General features: G+C 43.1%; 1 protein-coding gene across 1 annotated transcript; it reads right to left on the bottom strand.

The window, feature by feature from the left end:
* Nucleotides 1-546: 546 nt before the first annotated feature.
* On the bottom strand, nt 547-3,222 carry BTG1 (BTG anti-proliferation factor 1). The gene is made up of 2 exons (XM_015858056.2): nt 2,822-3,222; nt 547-1,837 (listed from the first exon to the last, which is right to left on the bottom strand). Exons 1-2 carry the CDS (start codon nt 2,967-2,969, stop codon nt 1,473-1,475), a joined length of 513 nt encoding a protein of 170 aa, XP_015713542.1. The 5' UTR covers nt 2,970-3,222; the 3' UTR covers nt 547-1,472.
* Nucleotides 3,223-18,015: the final 14,793 nt, after the last annotated feature.

Below are 18,015 nucleotides of genomic sequence, written 5' to 3' on the forward strand. Positions count from 1 at the left end.
TGAATCCCATCTTAATGATTTCTAAAGTGAAAGTCTTGCATCTGAAGAAAGCAAAAGGCGAGCAACCTTTTCTGTAGAGTGGTTAACCTGCTCGTAAAGCTAAGGGACATTTGTCCCAAAACCTCTTAATGAGCAGGGAATCCATCAAGGAGCAAGTGAGAACTTGTGAGCAAGTAGGTCAAAAGTGACATTTAGTTTTGCTATATCCTTCATCAGGAAGCCAAGTAAACTTTATGATCTTCTGGATTTAGTCAAGTCATCTTTGGTGGATGTTATTTCTGTACCTTTTCCTCATATCCCGGAATTATTGGCCCTGGAGTTACTTCCACATGGACACATTTTAAAATGACATGTAAATCATTGTGTTCCCTTAAACTTCCCACGTATTTATATACAGCGAGGTCTTCATCAATCCATGCCTGCATCGAGTGTTCCCTAGTGTCATGGTGCCAGTGATACTCTTAATCCTGTGTAGTACCTATTTTATATCTACTGTGAGACAAAAATAGTTTAACTGGGTCCTATGTAATCACGACAAGAGATTAATTAAAATGCCAAGATAGGAAACAATTTATTATAGAGAGAAGAAAAATTTCTCATCCAAAATATAGAAATCTGTACAACTTTGCCACAATCAATATACATGAACTGTACAAATTTACACCAGTTCATAATTTACCAAATAAAAGATGACTAACAAAGTTCACAAAATAGATGGTGGTTTGTGGAAAAGACTTTTACCCAATTAAGAACAAGGAAATTACAAACCAGACCTCCACTTTCTAAAAATAAGAAGTTTACTCAGTCTTAGAAAACTACAAGCTAGCAAATGTACAGATAGCTGGCTGGTGCTAACACCACAGTTCAGACAGTGTCTTTATAGGGTCTTTTTAAAGCCTGTTGCCATGGCAAACTCTTGATCACTTGCTACTTCTGAGGCCAATGTAAAGATCTGACCATTTCCCCAGGTCATACTTACTAGTTTTATCTTATGTACATTTATACACAGTTGTAAGTGCTAGGTAAAAGTCTGAAAGATAAAATTTCCAGTACTATCGTGTTCATAACAGTAAGTCTCGTTACTGAGCTGCCAAAAATGCTAACAATTAATAATGTCATAGTGCAAATTTACTCTGCAAGACGTACTGCAGAGAATCACTTTATAAATACAGATTGGAGTCGAAAGAATTGGTGTAGAAATTAAGTAAGATGTCTTGGAGAAACTGACCCTTCCTAGATCTTCTTCACTCCCTAGCAAGTTGTAATCGTTTTGACTCACAGGCTATTAAATCACTGAAAGGTACTGTCCAAACTATGGCACTGTCACTTTAAAGAATACCACTCTAACGTGTGCCAGATCTTCACAGCTGTGACATGGTTTAAATTCCATAATCCATCCCCAGAGGTGCCCACCCAAAGTAAAAACCAAACTTATCCATCCATTTTAAGGTGATCCATCCACTGACTATATCTTAACCCGATACAGTCATCATATTGTAGCTTTTGGAAGGGCTGGTTCTGCCCAAGAGAAGTTCCTCCTTACAGCTTATTCTGCTGTCTACCATTTGCATGTTGGTGTTATTTTGGCTACCTCCTGCGGGTGCGGCTTCATACAGCACACAGATCGAGCCATCCTCTCCAATACGATAGGACACTTCATACGGGTCAACCCATAGAGTGAGTTCGCTCGGAAGAAGCTGGAACAGTTCCTGACTGCTCAATCCAATCCGCTGTGCTGCCTGTCCAATGAGAGGATCCATTTTATGGTTGATCCGGATACATCGGTAACCCGATCCCTTGCATGGCTTTTCTGGGAACCAGTGGTGTTTATAATGTTCTATAAAATAAAATAAAAAAGATCATCTTCCTTAATTCTGCATTCAAAAGAAGTGCACACTGATCACTGTTCTCTTACAAAGTTTCACAACCGTAGGTGCTGAGATGCTTATTTTAGCATCAGCTGACTTAAAATATCATTGTGGTCTCCCTCTGCGATGATTAACAGAAGTGCAGCGTCCCCTCAGGAGTGAGTACTCATGTACGGTTATTGTGTTCGTGCTACCACACAGAGAACAATGTCTGCCATCTGAAAGGAGTGAAACGCAACTTCCTGGTATTCATAAAAGCCACTATAACAAAGTGCTTACAAAGCACTTTGAAAAACACCACGAAAACGAGAAGAACCTTTTCAGCGTCATTTTGCAGTTACACCCACGCTTCATTCCTCAAATTCTAAGAGCACCTAAAAACGACCAGGGAAACAACTGGGCGACATTTATGGGCTCGAGTTCTTCAGCCCAATTATCCTCCCAGACTATTTTTCCGGATGAGAGCCCTACGGTTTAACTTACCTCTGGGATTCTATCCCACCAACACCCCGCAACCACTTGTGGCACGAGGTACGAGCCGGGGACACGAGTTGGGTGCTACAAACCCATACGGGGCAGCGAGAAAACCATCTGTATTTACTCCCAAGCGGAGTTTTAGGGCGGCTATGAGATGTTTATAGAAGAGGAACTAAGGGGCACTCACTACGGCCGTATTTCACTCGACAAAAGCGCTGTTTTGGAGCATTTTTCCTGCCGGACACGGGACGGCTGCGATGGAACTCTGGGGTCGCTCTGAGCGCTTTGTCTGCGGAACGTGCGCCGAGCGCTTTGTTTCCAGCCCCCTCCACCGGGGAGCGGCTCGGCAGCGCCCAACGGCGCCGTCAGACCCCACTACCCCCCTTTCCCCCCCACCTCAACCGCCACAGGCGGGGCGCGGCGGGGCCGGGCTCGGTTTCCCGGCCTCCGAGAGGCTCGGCTCCCGCCGCCCTCACCTGCCAGCAGCTCCTGCAGGCTCTGGCTGAAGGTCTGCAGCTGCCGTTCGTTCATCAGTCCCTTGGTGCGCAGGAACTTGGAGATGAAGGCCACGGCTGCGGCGATCTCACGTATCATGCTGGCCCGGGTGTACAGGGCGGGATGCATGGAGGCGGCGGCGGCCGGTAGCCAGCTCTCCGGGGTGGCCGGCGGGCACCCGGACGGGGCGGTGGGCGAAGGGAGCGGAGCGTGAGCGGCTTTTAACTGGGTGAAGAATAGGTGGCGGTACCCAGATCACATCCCGGGGGCGGCAGCCTCCGCCTCCTCCTCCTGCGGCAGGGGGGCGGCGGCAGCAGCGGCGGCCGCGGTAGCGCTGCACGCATCTCCTGCTGAGAGGGGCGAAGAGAGCCCGACGCCTCCCGCCGCCTCTTATAGCTACCGCCGTCCGGAAGTGACGTCTGAGAGCCGAGGGCGGGGCGCGACCAATGGGGAGATCGCACCATCGTGACGTCAGATGGGAGGCGGTGCGTGGAGACGGGGGGGTGACGTAATGGGTTGTAAACAAATAGAGCGGGGGCGCGCAAGGCGGGATGCGCTGTGTGCGCGGCCATGGGATCGGCCTCGGCATCGCGCTGTATCTGGGGAGAGCAGCGACACGTCAGCGCGGGGCGGCACGGCCCAGCACAGCGCAGGGAGCGGGGAGCGGGGAGCGGGGAGGTGCGAGTGGTGGGGCGCTCGCTGCGCTCGCTGCGCGTGTTGGGACATGTCTACGGGAGAGTCCCACCGCGTGGCTGCGGGCTGGTCCCTGCGATGGGCTCCATGTAGGGGGCAAGGAGCAAAGCCGCGCTGTTGGGCACTGCGGGGCATAGCGAGCTGAAAGGCACGTTGTTAGTTGTGGGAAGTGCCTTCTTATGGGGCTAGATCTCAGCCCTGGGCAGCCAGATGTACCCGTTTGGGTCTTGCAGGCGTTTCCTGTGTGCTGCTTAACAGCACGTATTCCCTTTGTTGCAATCTGGAGACAAGGAGCTTCCCGGGAGGCCCCACTATGGCCTTTCAGTACTTTAAGGGAGCTTATAAACAACTTGATATATATTGTGATAGTGGTAGGACAAGGGGGATTTATTTTAAATTAAGTAGGATTTAGATTAGGGGGTTGGAGGGCCACGAAGATGATCAGGGAGCTGGAGCACCTCCCCTATGAGGACAGGCTGAGGGAGTTGGGTTTGTTCAGCCTGGAGAAGAGAAGGTTGCGGGGTGACCTCATTGCAGCCTTTCAATACCTGAAGGGAACTTACTCCCAGGAGGGGAGTAAACTCTTTGAAAGGGCTGACAATAGCAGGACACGGGGAAATGGCTTTAAGTTAAAAGAGGGAAGATTTAGGTTGGATGTTAGGGGCAAGTTCTTCACTAGGAGAGTGATTAGGTCCTGGAACAGGCTGCCCAGTGAGGTTGTGGATGCCCCGTCCTTGGAGGTGTTCAAGACCAGGTTGGACGGGGCCCTGGGCAACCTGATCTAGTAAAGGTGTATGTTTGGTGGCCCTGCCAGGCAGGGGGGTTGGAACTACATGATCCTTGAGGTCCCTTCCCACCCGGGTCATTCTGTGTAGGAGGCAGTTCTTCACTTGGAGAGCGGTGAGATGGTGGCATGGGTTGCCCACGGAGGCTGTGGGTGCCCCATCCGAAAGGTGTTAAAGGCCAGGTTGGATGGAGTCCTGCGCAGCCTGATCCGGTATGTTTCAGTCCCACCCAGTGCAGAAGGATGGGACTGGACAAGTGTTAAGGTCCATCCATGGTGGTTCTGTGATTCTTACTTGCTTTTGGATTGCTTGCTTTGAGTGGGGGAAACAGGCTGGTCAGGAAGGCTGGAGAACATTACTCACCTGGCAATGACCAAGAAGAGGGTGAAGCTGCAGTCTCCCCAGTGCTATGCATCTCCTTTCTGCACAGAGATGAAAGCAGCAGCAGAAGTTGGCTTGTTTTGTTTTGTTGTTTTTTGTGTGGTGCTTTTTTTTTGTTTGTTTTCTTATTAAAAGCACAAAGAGTTAGTTTCTTTGACAGAAAATTCATTGATCCCCTCGGTCATATACCCTTCTTCTATGCAAAGGGGCAAATAAAATACTTGTTTTTGTATAAATGATGTATTTACACGTACACTGCTTGCAGTCTGAGATCAGATATCCAACGATTAAAAAAAGCATTAAAAGTCCTACCATTTCTTTTTCAGTAAATCAATAGTGAAACAAATACCAATAAATATGTGAAATAATTTAAATAAAAGATAAAAATACACCACTTTTGCGCAGTGTTAGAGATGAATCTGAATAGCACTGTGTTTTTTTTCTGCACTCGTGAGCTATCTATCTCAGATAGTGTCTCAAGGGACTATCACTTTGACTGTCTATGCACAAGGGAGATGAGCAAAGCACCTTCAAAAGATAATCCCAAGAGCTTAAATCCACAGCTTTACTGCATGCTAAAAATCTTGGTATAGGTTTTAGAGCACAACCTCATCTATTGTTCCCCAACTAACCTCTGAATATTTCATTAATGATCCATGAGCTGTCCTATGAGGTGGCAGGAGCTGACAAACTGACCCTCCTCTTGGTTCTTCACAGGTGCTAACTATTCCTTCTTCCCCATTGCTTCCCCTGAGTAGTAAAGTGCATTCAGAGCAGCTATTTTTTATTTGTTTCTAGCTTGGAATTTGCTGTTCTTTTTCAAGCCACAATGCAGCAGATGATTCTCCTTCACAATGAGGTCCATCAGCCCTTTGTTCTTGTGCAAAATGGGCATTGCGATTATAACAAAATAACTACTGAAAGTACTTTAGCAGAAAAGAACATAACACAAGCATAGCACTTGCCACCTTCTCTTTTGGATCCCAGCTTCATCTGAGCCAATTTCTCATCTCTCTTGCTTAGTTCCAAACAGAATCAAGCTCAGAAGGAGTTTCAGAGACTCCAGTGTAGATAAGTTGTCTTATGCAGGAGCACCCCCAAACAGGTTTAACAAGCTCTCCTCATCACACCACAGCTATGGACAGCAAGGCTGTGCAGATCAGATTTGAATCACCCCCTTTGAATTTTGCATGAAGAAAATGGAAAATAGTATCATGTTCCTCATCTCACACTATGTGATAGGGAAAGAAATTTAAAGGTTTTTTTGTGTTGTTTGTTTTTTCCTCCTTTAGAACAACTTGCTAGTCTATCAAATGGTTTCCCTCAAATGTCCTGCAAAGTCAATAAATTCAGACCATTTTGCCAATCGAGAAGTTCTGTTAGTTTCTATTACTTCCAGACAGTTACAGCCTGTATAAAGAAGGCCTTGTCTGTGGAATGAATAAATGGCTGTGCAGATCCAGTCTGCTAGTGAGGAATGAACTACTCTGGTGTTCTTCCTGCAAAGCCAGCAAGCAATTCAAATGTAACTTTAAGGGTAAGGTTCCATGAGATGCCCACCAGCAGGACCTCGTCCCGGGTTGTGGGAGGAAGCAAGGTGCCGGGAGCTGCTTATGCAGAAAACTGTCTTGTTTTCCCAGTCTGGCCAAGCCTGCCTCCATCTCAGTGCTATGGGAGGATAGGAAAGCAGCTGCTGGTGCTTCCTGCCTGAGAAACGCTCCCAGAGATCCTCATCTTTAAAGTATGCATGCTGTTAGTGATGATGAAGACTTTGGCATACAGCTCACAGCATCAGGGAAAGCTGACTTTCCTTGATAGGACTTCAGTGGAGAACACCAGAGAAGCCGGTTATACCTTAGTATGGCTGATGGTTTATTCCTTAGCTTCCTGCCAAAATGCCTATGCATTTTACTGACATTTTACTATTTTGCTCTAAACTTTTTTAGCACCTGTACATCTTGGGAAACATGTACAGGTGTCCATCTCTGCTCTGGCAGCTCCAGTCATAGAGGAGGAAGCCTGGTCAACAGTGCAAGATGCTCACGGATACCTTGACAGCAGTGCAATGAAGGGGATGAATGTAAACATTTAACAACTGCCTTATTCATTCGATCTGATACTTTAAATGAAGCAGTGCCCCTAGGGAGAGAAAATAAAGAAAAGAGTTTGTGATCATGTAATTAAAGACTGTATCATAATGAATATGCACAGAAGGGTTGAATTAAGGTTGTACTGGCAACCCAGCTTCTGTATTTCCTAACTTTTAAGCAATACATTGCAACCTTTACAACACTTCTTTCATGTTACCTTGGCAAGCACTGTTTCTCACTATTGGTTTGGAGGGAGCCTAGCATTTTGTGAGTTCTGTCATCTTGGAAACAAGTAATAGAAATACAACTTTTATCTGTGCCCCCCACACATCTGTGCATACACACCCTGTAACTACTGCAACATGCTCTTTTCCCAGCTTTTTCTGAAGGAAGCTACAGAGTGCACTTCATGGTATGTGAGAAGATTCAAGAATTCAAAGAATGAGAGTTACTTGATTTTTTGATTTGTTATGGTTCTAGAATCTGAACTAATACATACTTGTTTATGAAAATAAATGCACTATATGTGCAGTATAGATTGTTTTTCCTGTTAGTGGAATTATTCTTGTCAGAATAAAGGCACATAGGAAAGTATGAAGGGATATAGAGCTTCTGTTCCAGAGAATCATAGAATCATAGAAACACAAGGTTGGAAAGGACCTACAAGATTATCTAGTCCAATCGTCCTCCCATTACTGTTGCTACCACAAGCTACTAAGCCATATCTTGGAGCTCCTCATCCAGATGCCTCTTGAACACTGCCAGGGATGGCGACTCCACCATCTCCCTGGGCAGCCATTCCAGTGCCTGACCACTCTCTGAGAGAAAATGTTTTTCCTTATATCTAATCTAAACCTCGTCTGGTACATCTTGCGGCCATTTCCTCGGGTCCTGTTTGTTGCCTGGGAGAAGAGGCCAAACCCCACCTTATCACAACCTCCCTTCAGGAAGTTGTAGAGTATGATGAGGTCTCCTCTGAGCCTCCTCTTCTCCAGACTAAACAATCCCAGCTCCCTCAGCCACTCCTCATAAGACTTTTTGCTCCAGACCTCTCAACAGTTTCATTGCCCTTCTCTGGACACACTCTTGGGCCTCAACGTCTTTCTTGTAGTGAGGGGCTCAAAACTGAACACGATACTTGAGATGTGGACTCACCCCCTGTAGTTGGGGATCATAGAATCACAGAATCACAAGGTTGAAGGGATCTACAAGATCATCTAGTCCAACCATCCATACTTTACCATACCTACAGAAAACCACAAAACCATATCTTGTATCTCCTCATCCAGACGCCTCTTGAACACTGCCAGGGATGGTGACTCCACCACCTTCCTGGGCAGGCCATTCCAGTGCCTGACAACTCTCTGAGAGAGGTGTTTACTTCTCTGCTCCTGCTGGCCACACTCTAATACAGGCCAGGATGCTATTGGTCTTCTTGGCCACCTGGTAAAACTGTTGGCTCATGTTCAGCCAAGCATCAACCAACACCTCCAGGTCCCTTTCCTCTTCACAGTCTACCAGCCACTCAACCCCAAGCCTATAGCACTGCGTGGGGTTATTGTGGCCAAAGTGCAGGACCCAGCATTTGGCCTTGTTGAGCCTCATCCCATTCACCCCAGACCAGAGATCCAGCTTATCTAGATCTCTCTGAAGGGCCTCCATACCCTCAGGCAGATCAACACCACCTCCCAGTTTGGTGTAATCTGCAAACTTACTGAGGGTACACTCATTTCTCTCATCTCGGTCATCAATAAAGATATTAAACAAGATGGGCCCTGGGGACAGCTATAAGCTGGAGGATTTGTGTCCAGCGCTGTGCATACGTGTGCTGCTTCCTCAGAGACACATAGCCATGCCAAGGGCTCCCACTCTGTCCTGCAAAGTTTCCGGGAAGGCCTCCATCCAGCCACAGAGGTCCTGGAGTCCTTGGAAAGACTTTGGCCCCGTGGTTACTGTTAAAATGGGGACAGAAACATTTGGGCCACCCCACTACTGAGTTTACTGGTGAACGTGCTGAGGTTCTTGTCAAGGGACATGTTGGGCCTGTGGGGATTTGATGTGGGTTTGGGTGTTGTTTTTTTTTTTGCCTTAGACTGGATACTGAGAGCAGGTTGCCCTTTGTATTGTGCTATCACAGGACATGATTACATACATGCCTGGGCTCAGATGTGTTATCAATGGAGACTACTTGCAAAGATGCACTGTGCAGTGGGGCTCTGGTTGCAGGCCTTTCTCTCAGCTCGGCATTACAACGTTGAAAGTAACCACAGTATTATTAATATCTTATCCTCAGAGTGTCTAGGGGTGAAGAAGCCGGTGATATTCTTCCAGAATGGAGCAATCTTGGCTTTGAAAACTTGAGATAGACTAATGTGAATCAGAGAAAGGGCAAAGTCTGAATGTGATCACACTGGGAACCTCCCTTTCTCTCTAGCATGCCCACACATGTGCATGCACAAACTGAATTTCCAGGCCTGTTTTATCAGGCATTGGATCCCTCAAACCACTACTGACACAAGTAGTCCCTTTCCAGCCAGTGGGACAAGGCAGCTCAGCCAGAGTCCCATTCTGCACTCAGCAATTGCCTGTCAAGCACCTCCAGCACTGTGGGGGAGCATGAGGAGGTTATGAAGGCTTGGAGGTGCAGGGAATGCAGTCAACATTAGTTCTACCTATAGCAGGTTCTACAAAACAGATGTCAGAAAAATATACCTCAAAAGTAAATACTGCTGGACATATACTGTATAGAAAAATGCTTACTTAGTGTAAGTCTGATTTTAAAGGGCACTGCTCACAGAGAAGATTCTCCTTGTGGTGTGAGTCTCCAGTAGGAGAAATCAGAATCCAACAAGGACAGGTTCAAGAGAAGCGTTTTCCAAATGTAGTCCTTTGAGTTCAGCAAACAGCTTGTAATACCATGCATGTGTAGTAAAAAATAGCAGATTCAGAAAATAGTAGTATTCTGGTTTTGTTGCAAAGATTATTTTCTTCAAGTTGGATAATGGATGTGGCAGCAAATATGGTGCTTGTTTTTAGCAAAGCAATCATCATTTGGATCCAGTAACAACAAAAATTTGAGATGACAATAGAAGCAGCTTATTTGAAAGCTTGTCAATAAAGAGCTCCTCGCAACCCAGAGTTGCACATAACCAATATTACACATCCATTTTTTCATTTGTATGTACTTATGAATAAAACAGGAGAGGCAAATACAGATGAGATAAACAGCCAGAGATTGCGGCTCTGCATGGGAAAGTTATTAACAATTATATTAAAGTGAAAGGAGCGTTTATATTAAGAGACTGTTTTAACCATTTGTTATCATACTCTGTATTCAAATGATGACATTGTACCAGCTCAAATTCTAAGTTTTTGCCTCTTCTATCATTTTCCACGGTGCAGCTGGGATGGAAGTGAAGATAAATAGATTTATCTACTACTTTCTAGTTCCCAGAGTTTTCTTTTCTGTCCTGCAGTATTCCTTTCAGAAATTGTGAAATAACATGAAAAATGCCTTCTCTGTAGTGGCTGTTCATGGGCTTTTGCACTGCTGCCTGCCCAAACGGGCTCTGTGGGTCAGCACAGGGCTGCTGGTCCCACCATGATCAGGCAAAGGGAGCGCAGGCAGGGTACCCTGCTGAGGGAAAGACAAACCAGGCATGAAATCCACAGCAGGAACACGATATTACAGTTAGATGAAGCTTATCAGCTACTGCATTAAGAGCAGCAGAATCATTGCAGATTGTAACATGGTGCTCTGCCTAATGCTTGCTCACAGAGTAGGCATCCAAACATCTGATCCATCCAAACACATCTGAGTATGGTTTTTAGCAGTGTATCAGTTCCAGAACAGAGCTCCATGCTGTAAAGAGCCCACAAGCCTAACTATATTTCGTTCATGGACTTTAATGGTAGTTTTATAGCAATATTTCCTTTATAGAATCATAGAATTACTTTATTACTTTGCTTTAGAATAAAACTGTCTGCACATTTTAAATATAAACTTTGATTAAGATATTTTGAGATTTTAAGAAAGCTACATATTGATCCTGCTAGTGAATTCATTTTTCCTTAGGATTTGCAGTTTATGTACTTCACTTAATGATGCGATTTAAAAATCCTTTAGAATATCCCAAAAAATATTCAGTTTCCAGTTCTGTCATTAAAATTGCTTGAGCAGCTTTATTTATGTTTGTGATTTGGAAATGTGATAGATTTTCAGATGGATGGCTTATTCAGAAGGGACTTGAAGTAATAAGTACGAACCCTCAGTAAATCAACCTGTCTTAAAGGTACTTAAAAACAGCAAAATGAGGAAACTTTGCAACAGCAGCACTGGAGATCAGACAGAAAGGAAGAAAGAGTAAAATGGTTATTGCAATATGTAGATAGACATACACCTCTGATTCACAAACTCAGCTTCTTTTCTGGCATGAGTTAAGTGGGAAATAAAGAGGGTGATGTGAGGAGAATTGACTGTAGCCAAAGCTGGATGTGATTTTTTTGGTTGTAAGCAAGTGTTCCTGCATGTTTCATTCAGTGCAGGATCTGTCTACAAAGGACAACTGATTTCAGATTAGCTGCTTCTCTATAATTTCATTGTGGTCCGTTGTATCTAAATCTTGAATATATTGCAATGAATACACTGCTGTAAAAGCAAACACTTATCAGTCATTTTTTAGCCAACTTTTAGTGCAACTTAGTCTCTTTCTCGTTATCATTTGTAGTCATGGCACTTGTTACAGCTTTTTCTTTTCTTTCAGTGGTATTAACTCAGGCCTTTTAATCAGTCTCAGACATAAATTTCGCCTGTGAATTCTCAGGGCAAAATTAATATAATTAGTTTTCTTGGGCGGATTTGGCAGTCTGAGGGAACATCATGTTGGCAGTCTGCATATTACCTTGCTTTGAGCACTGATAGATGTTCTGGTTATGATCAGGTGGAAGAAATCCTTAAAAAAATAAGACAGTCACTCTGTTTTTATTTGGTTTATAATAAATATTTGCCTACATACTACATCAACTGTATTTATGTGTGAAGACTTCAGACGTACCTGTGTGAATACATAGTCATTCTTTCCTATAAAGTGATATTGCATTTTGCATTACATGCCCAAAATTCTGGGGGGCAACTCTGTCCCCAGGAGCAGTGAGCAAACATAACACTCAGTAACTTATTTTGCTTAATTCATTCTTGAGAGTGATCTCCCTGACTTTGATGAGAGAGCATCCATGTTATTGCAAATGAACAGGGTGGTGATGCTAGGGCACATGATCCAGGACCTTTCATCTCAGAGCTCACACTGCCTGCTTGTTGCTTTTTTCTTCCTTTCTGAGAAATGTGCCATAAACTGAGGAACCTGTTTTGTCCTATATTGCCTATAAGTGGCCAATGCCTACCAAAAAAAAAAACCAAAACCTAAAATAACAACAACAAAGGCAAAACAGTCTGGCTTATAACAGCTTTATGTTTTGGTGAGCACAAGAACTGTTAAGAATACAAGATTCTATATGTTGTAAGTGTGCTTAATAGCACTGGAAATGGTGGGGGACAGTCCCAAAGGTGCTTTTATCACACCGAAAAGCATAGATTGTTGTCTGCATTGTTTTTAGAAACAGTCAGAAAAGCCTGACTCAAATGAAAACAAAGGTCTTGATAGCAGAAAGAGCAGAAGCATACACCTCAGTAAAATTAGGCCATTAGTTCTGATTTACAGCAGCCAGATGTCTCAAACAGACGTAATTAAAAAAATAAAAAATAAATAAAAACGCACAGTTTTCTAATTAAATTAAAAAAGAAAAAAAAGAAAAAGAAAAAAGCATAGCATTGACGAATCTAAGAAAATACAGTCTTGTGATCTAAGCTCTTCCTCTCCTGCTTCCAACACCACCTTGAAGCAGTGACCGTTCCCCCTTTCACTACCCTGTGTTTGTCTCTGCTTTATTCCCAGAGCCGGAGGAACAAAGAGCTGCTTGATACCCCTCTTACAATAGGAAGGAGATGCGGCGGGCTGTGTGGGAGGAGCTGCTCGATTCTTCCGTGTAGCGCCGGGTACACACGCTTCGAGCGGCATTAAGTGTTCCTCGGAGCAGGGAACAGAGTGTTCCTGCAGGATCTAACACACAGGCAAAGACAGAAAGCTATTTTCTTCACAACTATGCAGTACATTAATACAAGAGCCTGAGCTTGCAGATGACAAACCTACTATTCCAGTACTTTTCCTTGCCTTTTATTTTCTTCGTTGTAATTCAATTTCAGGGGTTTTTTTTAAGAGATTGTTTGAATTTTATTTTTTTTAAAACATGATTTATTTTTAAATTCAACTGTTCATAAAAACCTGAGTTACAAAAAATTACATGAGAGAGACAGCAGTCACATAGAGCATCCTTTTAAGTCCTTTATAATGTCTTTGTAGCAACAATTTTTTTACCTGAGTGTTTTCTGCCCAACAATTCAGCTAGGAGTAAGTGGAAGGGGAGCAAGTGGGAATTCACAAGATAACAGGGGAAGGTAAACCCATGCCCATCCACGATATGGAACAAGAGCACTATATGTATGTCCCTCGGTACGCAACACCCTAAGCAGGTGGAACCCCACCAGCTGTCTCAGCCCGACCTCATGCCACACAACTGCATCATGTTCAGGCCCCAAAACTGCTCTGCTTCATACAAAGAAACCAACATGTTTGAGGCAAAGGCAGGGAATGTCTTCATTGCATTCCTTTCCTCTGCATAGACATGCCTTCATTGTTTCCACTCAGTTTTGTTACCCTGGAGCTGTAGGGTATTTCCTGCAGAGTCATCTCCTCCCACCAGATCAGAGGTTCAGTCTCATCTACCAGACAGTATGGCTTCAAGAGCCATGCCAAAACAGGTGCTGCCAACACCCAGACTCTTCAGTTTCAAAGTAAAAAGGAAACAAAAGTAATACAGAATATTCCAGGAGAACTGTTCAAAGCTGCCACCGAGTGTGGGTGTGTGCCCCCTGTATTGTCTGTATTCATATCATAGCATAAAGAAATGGTCAGAGATGTTCAAGGAATGATGAGGGATGGTCAGAAGTGATCAGGAGAAAGCTACCTCTGTTGCTGCAGACATGGAGGAACTGATCTGGGCATAAATTTCCTACGTTGTACCAAAACCATAGTCATTAGTTTATATAAAGGTGACTTAGTAATAGCTGATATTACCTATAGACTGGTCTTCTTTTTGAGGTAGTGAAATCTACAGTAAGAAATAATGATTGAAAATTGCATTTTTCATATACGTGTTTTAAGTGGATAGACTACTGCAGAAAATTCAACACAAAACAGCCAGCCTTAAAATTACAAATCCAGTCTTACTTCTGTGCTTTGTTGACCTCAGTATTCCAGCCAATGACCAAAATTATGACAAGGATGAATTTCAGTTGATTGAGATTTGAAGATAAGAGTGGTTACAACCCTCATGCTAACACGCAGGGCTCAGTACCTCAGAGAGCTTTGACTGTTTGTGGAATCTCACAATTCTTGGGGTGCAGAATTTTGCTTGTTTCCTGCTGATGGTATGTTTCATATGCCACAAATTTTATAACCGTGAGTTTAAGTCCATTCTGAATCTGCTTGCCTCAGATTACTTTGACCACATGTTTGTAAATGCCAGAAACTTTCTGTTCCTTCCCCACTACAGCTATAAAGCAGTAACACTGGCCACAGAAATGCTTAAGTCATCAGTGGAGGTTCCAGAACAAAGCCAAACCAGTTTTACTATTCCTGATAAAAGTAAACACCCTCTTCTACGAAGATGAAGACATAAAAGATTACCTACAGTAAATATGGTTATGGATGTGCACATAAAAATGTAATACTGTTGTTCATTAACTCCAAAGATTGGAAACCGAGCAGATATTTAATGGAGGGTGGAGGTGAATTTTGCATGTACTCATTTCTGAAGCAAATGAAACAAAGGCAGCAGAATACTATGTTTTATAACTGCTAGGAGTCCTCTCCAAGTATTTTTATGGCTATATCATTTTTAACTTCCTCATTGATTATGTAACAATTGCACCAATTCATTGGAAAGGTGACCAGGCCTTCCTGTGCTTGTAGCATAGTGCATTGTTATGCACTAATATGAGCTATTTGCCACTTTTATACGCTTCCCAGATTCAACAGACTTTCTTCTGAACTCTGATTTGGAGTTCTGTGGAAACTACATTTTTACAATGTTTTACTACATTTTTATACATTATAAATGTAAAAATGAAATTTTCTTTTCCTTCACACACCTCATCACCTGTAGACTAACATTCACACTTGTTTATCTCACTTTTAACTGATAGACCATTAAAATGTTGGGAAGTAGGTGAATTCCTTCTTGCCAGGAGTAGAGTATGAGATCAGGCATTGTAGAGAGATGGAGCCTAAAGATTGCTCTTCAAGAACTGTACCTTATCATTAGCCCTTCAACATGTAGTGCAAAGAAGTCTTGGGACTGGATAACTTTGGCCAACCCTGTAAATGACAAATGGATTCAAGAGCTATTAAAATTATTAAAATATTGAACATTTTCTTTGAAAAATTCAGGCACAAAGGCCTGAAAACCACAAAGGATTTATTTTTATTTCTTGATTGATTGAATGGACTTTCTTCCTTGCAAATGAAGCAACACAAACAGCAGAGATAGTTCGAATTAGTCAAACCCCTCTATCAATACAAAAAATAATTAAATGATGCCAAAAATAGCTAAAGATTTAAGCAGAATATTTGGCTATAAACACCAACAAATGTCAAAATTTAGAAACAAGTAGATTACCACATGGGTTACAGAACTGATAAAACACAGTACAATGATATTAAAGCTTTAGTTGTAAATTGGGAAGACAAGTAGAGTTCTGCTCTGCAAGTGGAATAAATCCATTTCTGCTTTCATTTTCAGTACTTTGAAGAGAGTTGGGGACATCCATTAGAAAACAACAGAAAATAAATGGGTAATGCTCTAAGTTACACTGACGGGCAGCAAAGGTAATGTACAACTGAAAGCAGTGGAGCATTTCAGACACATTTAGGTATATCATTCATACATCCCAGAGTTCATGAAAGATGGGCTGTTGGTTTTACATCCACTTAGCATAGCGTTTTTTAAAAAAGAAGGTTGGATGAATATTTTTGTCTTATTCTTATGCAGTGGGGAGTGGCTGGTATGCCTATGGAAATAGGGAGAAATGAATTATTACTAGAAGATTTTAAAAGATACATTGGACCAGTCAATAGAGTTGTAAATAATAGCTGAATTTTTGGAGTGATTAAAGCACTGGCTCTGGCCTAAACAGATCTCCTACTTACACTGTCTACAAAATCAAAGCTTTTTTTAAGCATTACCTCAAAAGTTGGAAGTAAGAGCCACTTTCCCATGCTGTGGCTCTGCCTATGCTCTGGCCAAGAAAGTAACATTTCTGAAGTATTTGGTGCTGAGTGCCCAATAATTACACTGCATAGCTTCTGAATGTTTCCTTTGGACCATCTCTAGTCTGGTCCTGTGGGCTATACATGTGTTAGTGAGTGGAGGACATTAGATATGTCCATGGGCCATGTCCCTTGGTTCTGCTGCAGCCCAAAGGAATCTTGTTCAAGCCCTCAGGACCACACTGTGATGGAAACTAATGCATTGCCAACTGGTCACAACGGGGAGCTTCATTTCCAAGGAACCCACTTGTGAAACACTGTCTTCATTAGCATGCTCCCCATGGTGCTATCCATCCAAAAGTATACTGTAGTCAGTCCAGCCAAGGTACTCCCAGCAGCTTGCAAAAACCTGATTCATTTGGGACTGGGGATAATTTAATCCCAGAGACCACTGGGAATCAGGGCTTCTTTAGAAGGAATGGTGACAGGTGACTGGCTACTTATGCACCGTAAGCACAAGGAGAGGTGCCTCTGCAAGGGAGCTCGCAGTGTGGGGCCACCATGGAAAGCCCCAGGACCAGGTCAGTTGGGCATCAATCATCTCAGAGTGTTTTTGCTAATGGTAGCTGTACAAGGCAGAGTGCTGCCACAACAGAGGGCCTGGGTTCTTAACAGCAATCAGGTCCACCCTGCAGCTGATAATGTCTGTCTAAATATATCGGTGATTAGGGCTGCCCTGCATAGATTAAAGTCACAGCTCTATATCTCTCATCTGAGGCCCAACAGTTGGCCTGATGACAGGACAAACATGAACTCTATGACCTGTTTTTCCAAACTGTTTTTAAAGCTTGCTTTAAATATACTGGGTCACTGTCTGTGAGAGCAGATTGAAACAACTGCAATTCCTTACCCAAGCATGGCTTCCTTAAACTCCAAAAATTGCACTAGGGTGGAGCAGGCTGCATGGTTAGGAGGTCATCCCTTTAAGGGCTTCACTGCCTCTAAGTGTGCCACCTTGTTAGAAAACAGTACTAAAATTTGTGTATAAAGCACCAACATAAGCCTGAAGCAAAAGCAAAAGGTCAAATAAGAGCATTTCAATTTATCACTATACAATGGATACAATATCCTATTCTAATAAAATTCCATTTCTTTATATACAGGTGCTCAGTTATCTGTTTTAACTCGTTGCTGGGGACAGAAAATGATCCCGAACAAGCCATTCTAATTGCATGTCTCTCCAGAGCTGAATTTAAGGCTCAGCTGCCTTGACAAACATGATTCCCTTTGCTCTGCCTCAGAAATCCCCAATATAATTATAAAAGATTCAGTTCTTCCTATGTTTTTCCCTAGGCAATGACCTGCTTGGCTTGTATGGCAAAATCAACCCCAATTTTATCATTCAGAGGATAACAGAGTTGCCTTATCTTTTTCAAATAAATGCAACTGGGAATTGTGACAGGGAAAAAAGAAGACCTTATTCCTTTAATTGTTCACCATTTTAGTATGAAGAAGTTACACACAGGGGAGCCTTGAAACTTCTTTCATGTTCATACCCTTTAATTCAATTAAAGCCCTAAGCTAAAGTAAAGAGCTAGCAAGAGTCAGATACTATTGCTCCTGATAATGTAACTGCCAAAAAAATTAATGGCATATAAACAATCCAGTAGCTGTTTTGTTACATTTCCCCTTCTGAAGTAGGTTAGTTTGCCTGTTAGATGATAAAACTATGGACGAATTTCTTACGTTCTTCAACCTTTGATTTAAAGTAGGCCACTGGATTTAAGCACTTGAGATGCAAAGAAGCATTCATATTTTCTAAATGGTCTTCTGTGATCTGAAG

This window comes from Coturnix japonica, chromosome 1 (genome assembly GCF_001577835.2).
Source record: "Coturnix japonica isolate 7356 chromosome 1, Coturnix japonica 2.1, whole genome shotgun sequence".
In the NCBI taxonomy this organism is placed as follows: Eukaryota; Metazoa; Chordata; class Aves; order Galliformes; family Phasianidae; genus Coturnix; species Coturnix japonica.